We start from the raw sequence: 10,910 nt of genomic DNA on the forward strand, positions 1-10,910 counted from the left end.
GGGTTCCTGAGAGCGGAATTAGTGAGCCGATGGAGGACTTCGTCGAACATACACTGCTGTCACTTCTAGATTTACTGAAGCTCTCTCCGCAGTTTGCTATAGAGCGGGCACACCGGGCCCTGATTCCTAAACCCAAGCCGGGTGCACCTCCACGACCCATTATAGCTTGTGTCCTGAACTTTCGAGAGCACGATGCCCTCCTCAGAGCCGCAAGACTCAAAGGTGAACTTCTGCTGGGTGGAGCAAGGATACATCTATACCCTGATTTCTCGGTGGCCGTTCAGCGGGAAAGAAAGACTTTCCTGGCTGTAAAGAGAAGGCTTAGAGATCACGGAGTCAAATACTCCATGTTATAGCCTGCCAAGCTGCGATGAGGCCTCCAGATTTATCGACGAACATTTTCCAGGTTGATCCACCTCCCCAGCTATTCCACTACAGCTACTGAGCTGAACCCGTTGGGGAGTCACTGACACTGGCTATCTCCCAACACTAGGAATGCACCACACCTGTACTCCTCAATAAGTGTTAGTTGGTTTACTCCGCATGATTGTGCCAAATTAATTTGTGCCAAAAATCTTTGTCAAGTTACGTCCGAAGCCTCGTTGTGGGCACTATGCTCTCACTGGATCTGCCATGGCCCGGAGCGGCGACATTAGTCCGGCCCACAGGCCCCCAGGCGTTGATGCCACTGGTTTGGATTTGGTTCAGGGGTTTTGGGGTTATCATTCCTCTAGTTGGGGGAGGGATGTGGGTGGGGGTGGGCTGTGATGGGTGTTTTGTTATAAAAAAGTTTGGCGCTGGCAGCGGGGGCGGACCACAGGACAATGCTGTGTTAATAGGGCTGCAGGGCTGCTGCAACAGCCCATTGGACATCATCATTCCGGCGATACGAACGCTGCCGCTCCCTTGACGGAGAATTATCTGACTTTCATGAGCTGGAATGTTCGAGGGCTGGGCAATTTTAAAAAAATGAGACAGCTACAGCTACAAGCGGAACGGCATGGGTCTAAGTTCCTCTTCTTGCAGGAGACACATGCGTGTTCCGAGCAATGTATGAGATTTGCTAAAACATGGGGCCCCCAGAGATACTTTACCAACTTCTCTACCCAAAGTCGTGGGGTTATGACTATTATTCATAAGAGTCTTAAATTTGCACTAATTTCTTCATCAGGGTAGATTTGTCCTACTCCATGCCACACTTCAGAACAGGGAGGTGATTCTACTGAACATCTACGGCCCCAACATAGATGACCCGGAATTCTTCATACACCTCGCATCCCTCCTAGATGGCTTCCCTATGGTTCCTATTCTCTGGGGAGGGGACTTCAACACCCTTTTTGATATAGACCATGACAGATCTGGGTCCAGACCCCGCCACCTCACCAGGGCTGCCTATGCTACACTGTCGTCCCTCCCCCGCCTTGCAATGGTGGACGCATGGAGACTACTATACCCTGACTCCCGTGTCTATTCCTTTTACTCCTCGGTGCATGATTCCTATTCCTGCATTGATAGATGGGTAATCTCTGATGTATTGATTAAAAATGTGACACAATTGACGATCCTCCCTAGGACTCTATCTGACCACTCGCCAGTGACCATCACCATGGGTTGGGGACTGGACGGTGTTCATATCAGACGATGGAGGATGAAACCTCACTCTCTCCTTGACCCTCTGTTTAGTTCTGAGCTCGAGGTGGCCATTGAGTTTTTTTAAATTAATAAGGACTCTGTGACTTCACAGGCCACCCTATGGGAGGCCTTCAAGGCATATATTAGGGGCATAGCACTACCCAAGGAGAGTGGCATTCTTAAAACAATTCGAAGGGATATTGCTGTTAGCGAAACTAAGCTATCGACCCTGGAGTTCCAGTGTTCGCTGTCTTCGACACCTGCGACCCTTGCAGCTATAGGAGCGGAGCTGGATGTATTTCGTTCTCTTGCGGAACGAGAACAGAAGTTCCTAGATAGACCCGGTCTGGCGAGGAGATACAGAGAGGGCGAGCGCCCCGGCCGCTTCCTGGCTAGACTTATCCGCCGTGAGCTGGGTGCTCCACATATCCCCGGGATTGTTAGACCGGATGGCTCATTAGCTATCACATCACAGGCCATCATCTCGGAGCTATTTGCTCTCTATGCAGCTCTATACTCCAATTCGGACGAGGCCGCGGAGGTGGACTCCTATCTTGCTGCTCTTCCCTTAACGACCCTCTCACATGAGGCCGCTGGTTCCCTCGATTCCCTGCTCACCCCTGAGGAGTTCTCGGAGGCCATAGATTCTCTCTCCTCGGAAGGCTCCCGGCTCCGATGGCATCCCGGTTGAATTTTACAAACGCTATAAATCTCTCATACTCCCTCACTTAATAACTCTCTGGGAGGAATCGGTGGAGGCGGGCATACTCCCTCCTTCACTTCGCGAAGCCACAATCCCTGTATTGCTCAAACCTGGTAAATCTCCCACCCAGTGCGGTTCGTATCACCCACTCTCCCTCATAAACTGTGATACCAAAATATTTGCCAAAATGTTAGCAATCAGACTTGCCCCCTGTATGCCTTCTATTATACACCCAGACCAGGCGGGATTCATCCCAGGTCGCTCCACTTCTTTGAACCTGAGACGGCTGTTCAATATCATTAGTAGGATTTGCCCCGAGGTGCAAGCGGTTGCCGCAACCGTAGACATGCAGAAGGCGTTTGATTCAGTCTCCTGGAGATACCTCTGGCGGGTGCTTGAGTAGTGCAAATTTGGGCCTGCTTTTCGCTCCTGCGTCAAGGTACTCTACTCAGGTCCTGTGGCCAGTGTCTGCACGGAAGACAGATGCTCCCCGCACTTTAATATTGCTAGGGGGACGAGACAGGGCTGTCCGTTTTCTCCCCTGATTTTCGCTATAGCGATAGAACCTTTTGCCGACATGCTTCGACAACTCCACTCACATAGGGGGCTTCGCTCGGCAGGTCAAGCCAATATTGTGTCCCTGTATGCTGACGATGCGCTCCTTTTCGTGCAGTCTCCCGCCACTAATTTACCCCCTATACTGAAAGATGTTATCCACTTCGGACGCATCTCAGGCCTCAAGGTAAACTGCGCAAAATCTACGCTTTTCCCGCTCACAGAAAGTACCCTCCCGACACTCTGGGGTTCACATGGGCACAGTCAAAATTCACTTATCTGGGGATAGTAATAACATGTCAGTTCGAGTCGACCTTCCATGAGAACTATCAAAACTTCCTCGCGCACCTGGCGGCCAAGACTCTGGAATGGGGCAAATTGCCGATCTCCCTTGCAGGTAGAATAGGGATATTGAAAATGATAGTGCTGCCCCAATTACTCTACAGGTTTACCAATATCCCCCTGTGGCCTGGCGAGAGGTTATTCCGAGTATTGACACGCAGTATCAACACTTTTTTGTGGCACTCAGGTGCGGTCAGGCTCAAGCTTGGTACCTTATCAGCCTCTATGGCTGACGGCGGCTTTGGGGCCCCCGATTTTCTTAAATACTGGCTGGTTTCTCAAATCCAATACACATCCTACTGGTTTAATACGGCGGACCCTCCTCCACATGTTAGACTCGAAAAACTAGCGGTCAGCGACCGGGACATCCGTTCCCTGGTGATACAAACTGTTTCCCTGACACGAGATACGCTGAACCCGGTGGTTTGCACTTCTCTGGCGTTAACGAAAACATGGAAAATGCTGGACACTCCCTATCCATTCCATGGCAATATCCCGCTATGGAACTTTCTTGTGGGGGTCCCACATGTACCACCGACGACTGTGCGCAGATGGGCTGAAGCGGGGTACAAGCTGCTCCGTGACATGTTTGAGCAGGGTAGCTTTGTTGAGTGGACTGACCTATCGCTGCCCTTGAGAGGTTGCCCGAGTGCATGGCTCCAGTATTCGTCTTTACGTAACACCCTGAAACGAAACTACCTCATGTTTCCCGCAATACCACCGGACGATCCTGCTATTGAAGAACTGACCTCCCCTACGCCTACCAGAGGGAAAATATCCAGGCTGTACGCTATGATGCAATCTAGATCTCCGAAATTCACCGGGCTTAGACGGGCATGGGAGGGGGACCTCGGGGTGGAGGTGACGGACGAACGCTGGGCTCATATGTGTGCTCGTACACATCAGGTGTCTTTCAATGCCCACTTTAAATTAATTCAACTAAAGGTGTTGCATAGGTTTCATTATACCCCGAGCAGGCTACATCGTATGCATAGTGATCACTCCGCAAGATGCCCTAGGTGTGGAAAGGATGTTGCTGACTATATACACATGATTTGGGCTTGTCCCCGCCTCTCCCAATTTTGGGGAACAGTGTTCTCAACCGTGTCCACTATACTTGACCAGCCTATCGACCCCTCCCCCGCGAGGTCCCTGTTCCATGACTTCCCCGGGCTATCCCGAGATTCCAGGAAACTGGCCGGCCTTTGCATGCTCCTTGCAGTACGAGCCATTCTGCTCTGTTGGCTACGCCCTACACCTCCTACTCATGCTCAATGGCTCAGGGCACTCACATGGGCCTCAGACACTGAGGAGACGTGGTCTGGCCTACAACCAGCTCACTCGAGGCCCAGGGATGTCTGGCTCAAATTTCGCTCCTATATGTCAGACTTAAATGTGACACTGGATACATCTTCTCCAACTAATACACCTGCTCACGCAGGTTCATCGGTCCTGAGATAAAAGGTCTCTCACCCTGCGTTTATCCCGTATGTGATCTCGATGGAAAATGTTCATAATGGATGCAGCATCTGTATGCCTGTATTGCTTCAACTGTACCTACCTTTTGCTTGCCTTGTGATTTTGTTCGCCTGTGTTATGCTGCCAAGCTGATTAATAAAAAAAAGTTTTAAAAAAAAAGATATAAAGCACCAAAGAAAATCATTAAATAGGCCTTTTCTATGAGTGATGTCGTGGAGCTGCTGCTGCTTACATTTTAAAATTAAAATACCTACAATGACTGTGACCTGCAACACATCCTTCCCCTCTATCTCCCATCTAGAAAATACAACTGCTGGTTACTTATAAAAGAAGCAAAGCAGAAAGGTGATGGTTGGAAGGCTTCAAATCATTCAGAACCACTGTCACAGCTCTTGAAAAACCCCCAGACCATTGTTTTTCTGGTTAGACTTATGTTGGCCAGTTGCTGTTTCCAGTCTGTGGTCAGACACTTGGCAGGCACTGGATGTCTGCGCTTTGGGGTTTAGGCCTCTTCGAGATGCTCTCTCTGTTTATAGTTTAGCCCAAGTTATGTACAATAGTCCAGGTTTTTGTGTTGGACGTCTGCTTACATTGACAGCAATTTGGTAATAAAGGCCTGTACACATTGATATTAATGCTACATATCGTGATCCATTCTTGTATGAAGTGTATATCATATTACAGTGATATCACAGCCATGTTTTTCTTACTGTACTAAGGAACAACGCTATTTGATGCCACTTCCCGGTTTGTCAAGGGGTGAAAGGTTGTGTGCCATCACTTCCCCTGATGTCACTTTGGGGCAGGGTCAAATGACATCACTTCCCATGATGTCATCAGAGGTTAAGGGTCATGTGATGTCACCCACACTACCCCTGGCATTTTGGTGAAATGACATCCCTGTGTGCATCTCATAAGCCTTCATTGTTCAAAACTGAAGCTATACATCAGAATGTATTCTTAGGCCTTGCATATCCCAGTCTGGACTCTTAGATGGGTATTGCTTGTGTGCCTCTCTTGAGGTGGCTTCACTCCCGCTGTGATTCTCGGGCTGGTGCCCTGGGGCAACCTTGCTACAGCTGTGAGAAGCGTTCATCCGAGGGTGTTGGCACTGATGCAGCTGTGGCATGATGCAAAACGTGGTGGCTATTTTGAAGTATTCATGTCTATGGCATTACTATATGGTTTCCTGCTCCCGATTGATCATCAAACAGGTGTGGTATGTAGATGATTGCTAATGCCTACATAGGTGCAAAAGTGTAAACATTCAATTGCAAAAAATGACTTCTTATCTGAGCCCAGACCTGAATCATAACTGTCGCTGATCATGTTCAATAATTGCCTCTACTGCTACCCCAGAGGTCATTGCATCGACTTGAGGATGGCGCTCACCCTTTCCGCTCAAAGCATTTATCTGAGCTATTGTAATGAAATGTAATGTACGTGGTCTTGTATCGCACCCTCCTGCCACTATTAGTGAGCTTGCTGCAGTGTTGATATAATTTTTCTGTGGTGTTTTGTTTGCAGGTTGTCTATGGCGTCAACTATTACCTAAAATATAAGCTCATGAGAAGTCCGTGCCTTACATTTGAAGAGGGAGCAGTCTGCAAAGAGCCTGACCCATCCAAAAGCGTGGTAAGGATATGGGTCATATTCTGTTTATCCATTAGACACAATTACAAAGCCAGATGCCAAGATGCCAATTTCTGGGAGAGCTGAGATGACAACTTAAAAAGGGGTTGCGAGGGAATATCCACATAACTTATCCTGACATGTTCATTTACTAATACCCCAGTTTCAATTCTTCCATCAGAGACCCTTTCATATGCCAGGGGCAGGCTTAGATTAATTGCACAGCCAGGTAGGTCTATGTGATTCGACTGAATGTTATCTAGTGGAATCACTGAACCCCCAACAAATCCCGCACACCAAAGCCCTCTCCACCTCCCCCATCACATCCCTAACATAGTTGCCAACATAATCCAGTCCCGTTTTTTTTCTTTGGAATCTGGGACTTGTAGTTCTACTTTTCTCTATTTATAAAACTCGGACTATAAGTCGCAGAATGCAAAGAAAAAAAACAGTAGGCAGTGCCGCAGCAAGATCCCTGTGGGTAAGCTAGGAACAGATTCAGTCCAAGTCGAGGCCTGGCGCGCCAGTCTTGTTAAGTTGGTTAATGTGGGTGGTATGATCGACAGTGTCGAATGTGTGGAAATATGGATAAGAATCAGGTTAACATCACCTGAGCCACCCTCCATTCTAAGGTCGTTGATGATAGAAACTACCATAGATTCTGCACCACCAAGTGGACGCTGTTTTTCCACAGATAGCTGCAGTTGCCACGTCACAGGACACTCCAAGAGCTTAGCCAGAAAGGGGAGCCTTGAAATTGACCTATAATTCCACAAGTGACTGGAATCCGCCTGTCTTAAGCAGAGGCATTATTATTATTATTTATGTTTTATGGTTAAACAAGAGTTAACTTTTAACAAATACAAAAAAGAAACGTAATACTCACAAAGAAACACAACATTGATCCAACAATCATTACACCTAATTTCCTTAAACAAATCCACATCATCAAACACTATAATCATTAAAAAAAAAGAGATTACATACAATTTAATAAAACTTCACATATGTTAACCACTTTTTAAACTTCACACTTTTTCATAAGTATTAAAGGAGACTGATCGACAAGAACAAGCAGAGCCCCCAGATGCAAGGTTACCTTCCAATAGCACCCTCTAACTACAATTCCATTTTACACATGCAGCTTCGATCAAAATACTCTTCCAATTTAAGAGTTTTTTTTAAAAAAAGTAACAACTGCTATTACTGTGGCGATTGTATGACCTGACAAACAAGCAGACCAGACTTGCTCCCCCTCCCCCTTTCCAAGGATGATGCACCTTTTCTTTAGATGATTCCATCTCAACCCTTGAACTGCTGGACAAACTATCAATAAATGCTAAATGGTTTCACTCTCGTGCAAAAGCGGCATCGCATCTGATCAGCTTCCGAATGGCCAAGTCTGATCAGAATTTTTATCGTCGGGTATAAGTTCCAGCAACAGCCTAAAAAGTCATGCCTTATCGACTTAGCTGGATAAGTTGCTAAAAAGGGGGGCAGGGTTTCTTGTGACATAATGATGGATGTTCGTGCATTCTCTCTATAGTGCCGATCCAGTTATAATAATAATAATAATTAGGCACTTATATAGCGCTACAAACCCTCAAGCATCTGAGCACTGCTTATTATTACCCACGGTGTGTGGTGCTCAGTTCTCGACCTCGGAAAGACAAAGGGCCTCATTAGGACACAGGCGGTAAGGGGTTTACGGCGGCGTAAACAGCGCCGACCCTTACCGCCTGATTCCGAGGTCCCTTAGCGCCATGGAGGATTTAACACCTGCTTTTAGCAGGTGTTAAAATCCATGGCGCTAAGGGACCATGTTGTTAATTACGTCACCGTAATTTACGGTGGCGTAATTAACGCCTTCCCCACTCCCATTATGCCCTATGGGGCAAAAATGGGAATGGGGAAGGGTAAATGGGGATTGGGGACTTACCGCCCTGCCAACCTCGGAATGGGGCGGTAAGTCCGCCAACCACCATGGCGTAAACATAGTTTACGTCATGGTGGTAAAGGTACGACCCAGGCGGTAACTTACCTCCTGGGTCGTAATGAGGCCCAAAAGGCTGAGTTTGGCCCTGCCAGTATTCGAACCTGCATGGGCGGGCTATGCTCGGATGTCAAAGTGAGCGCTCTACTCGCTGTGCTATCTGACCGGCTATATTGGCTGACCGGTCATTTTTAAATAAGAGTTTCTTAACTCTACAAGAATTCTCCCTTAACTCAGCAACAGAAATACTCACTTCCAATAAAAGTATGCTGCAGTAATCATATACCTCATTCAACCATTTATTGCACCCCGACTCGAGAATGGTTTTCAAGTTCTCAAACTGGGAACCCAACACTGGGCATAGAATCTTTCTCACCAGTGACAATATCTTCCACTGCACTTGCAATGAAATAATGCCCAACTCATGACGAATTGCATGTATAGGAATAGGAACTGAGTTAGGCACGGGAAATGGCAGCACTTCCAATAACTAAAGTGGGTCCATACCGTACAACGTTTTGGGAACATGTTTCCCTGCGTAATATTTTAAATGCGATTTCAAGGTGCCATAAAGGGAATCGACCCTCACCAGTTGGTTAACTACTATCGAGGGGCGATTCTTGAGCCACTCTTTCATCCTAGTCAGGCCATGGATTGCCTGAATTCAAAACCCCAGATGTATCAATGAGTGCAACTTGACTACTGATTCTCGGCCTACATGCCATTTAAAGGTAGTCTTCCTTCGACCCTTTGAGCATTGCAGGATCTTAGTCTTTGTGAGATGAATCTGTAGTGCGCCATTATTCATATAAACTTAAAAACCATCCCTCAGCCTTTGGAATCCTATCAGCATCCACCAATAAAGCTTTGATTTGTATACTGTGGGCGTAATGAATGCTGCTGATTTTAAGAGCTATTATAGGAAATCTTTTAGGGATGATAGGTCGGTCCCTTAAAGTGAGGTGTTCCTGGCATGCCTCAGCAGGCTCAACATTAGGAGAGTGCCAGATGGGGGTGGGGAGGCGGGCATTAGCTGGCATTCAGCATTGGCCTTAGATGGTGTCTTATGTGGTGTTGTTAAAGTATTTAATTTACCATCAGGGCCTATGTAGCGGATCTTTTTTTTATTTCAAGATAGTCATGCTGGAATCCCACATGTTTGGGAGGGCAGGCTTGTTACTGCACATACCAGGGCTAGGATGCCAAAGACTTGTATTAAGATAGTCGTAGGTTCATATCTTTTTTTGGCATTAAATACCAAGGCCAGGGCCACCTGGTGTTTTGGATAGGGGGCACCTTCTTCCCACCAACTTTGAACATTCTGATTGGGAGTCATTCATTGAAACTCAAAGAGAGCCCAGGAAGGATGTGATGCAGGCATATAGCTAGCCTTGAAGTATGCCGAGATGTGAGTTGCCGCAGTGGGGATGTGTGGCAGACCAGAGAAGCAATGCTCGGCCGTGGGTAAGAGTCTGAGTGGCTAAGAACCCTGAGGTGATGTGTGTGTTGCAGGGTGACGCGCCCGGAGACTTCGGTAGTTTGATACCTGCCCAGTAGGTTTAGTAGTTGGGTTGTGCAGGGAAACAGGCGACATCGACGTGAATGTGAGCGCGGGGCTCTTGCTGCGTGAGATATGTGTGTCATGAGGAGAGTGCGCATTGCCAAGTTGCGACAATCATGCAGCAAGAAATGTGAGGTGAAAGATGGACAAACGAACCACTCATGGGCAGTTAGGCATGGGGCCCACAGGTGCAGTGACTGCCTGACAAGACTTTCTTTTCTTTTTCCTCCCGTTCAGCTTCTTTCGTGCGATGCGCGCATATGGGTGGAGCCTAAAACGCAGCAAAAAAAAATGAATGAACAAACATGCACCCTCTAGTCTAATCCAAATGAAACGGGATAAAGACAGCAGCCGAACGGAAACTCCTCCTCCTCTTCTGCTGCGCAGCGTCGCGCCCCCGAGAGCGGGCCCTAGGCGTGCTGGATCTAGCCTGTCACTACTCTCTTCCGGCTGCATTATATCACACAATTGCAATTCTTTTGTGTATGCTTTTTTCGGCAGATTGGATTCCTGCCAAACCATAAAAGAACATGTAAACAATAACATGAAATGTACGTGATGATCATTGCTACATTGTGAAAATATTAAAGTGTAATAACATCTTCAAAGTGCAAGTGTACATTCTGATACAAAATTCCAATAAAAAGTGCGTATTGATCCATAGTGCGTATTGACTCCAAATGTTTGGGCCAATTCAGGGTAATGCAAAATATCACATCTAAGTTGGTGACCTGGCACATCACATGCCTTGTATAAACACGTGTTCTCAGATGTAACATCACTGAAGAGGGGAAAGCTTTGAAATAATCGTAGCCACTGGCAATTGCTTTGTGGTGCTCCATCTTTTTCCAGCTTACTGCACCACTACATTAGGAGAAGTAAAGCATTTACATAAATGTAATTGATATGTGTGTGTGTGTGTGTGTGTGTGTGTGTGTGTGTGTGTGTGTGTGTGTGTGTGTGTGTGTGTGTGTGTGTGTGTGTGTGTGTGTGTGTGTGTGTGTGTGTGTGTG

At 47.0% G+C, this 10,910-nt stretch overlaps 1 protein-coding gene across 1 annotated transcript in view; it reads left to right on the forward strand.

The window, feature by feature from the left end:
* LOC138566998 (L-cystatin-like) overlaps positions 1–10,560 on the forward strand; it is a 176,820-nt gene extending 166,260 nt beyond the window's left edge. Inside the window, exons 2-3 of the mRNA XM_069644798.1 lie at positions 6,239–6,346; positions 10,135–10,560. Coding sequence (XP_069500899.1) covers positions 6,239–6,346; positions 10,135–10,215 — 189 coding nt within the window. The 3' untranslated portion in view covers positions 10,216–10,560. The remainder of the gene's footprint in view (positions 1–6,238; positions 6,347–10,134) is intronic.
* Positions 10,561–10,910: the final 350 nt, after the last annotated feature.

This window comes from Ambystoma mexicanum, chromosome 2p, assembly GCF_040938575.1.
Source record: "Ambystoma mexicanum isolate Mex_15411 chromosome 2p, UKY_AmexF1_1, whole genome shotgun sequence".
NCBI classification, from domain to species: Eukaryota; Metazoa; Chordata; class Amphibia; order Caudata; family Ambystomatidae; genus Ambystoma; species Ambystoma mexicanum.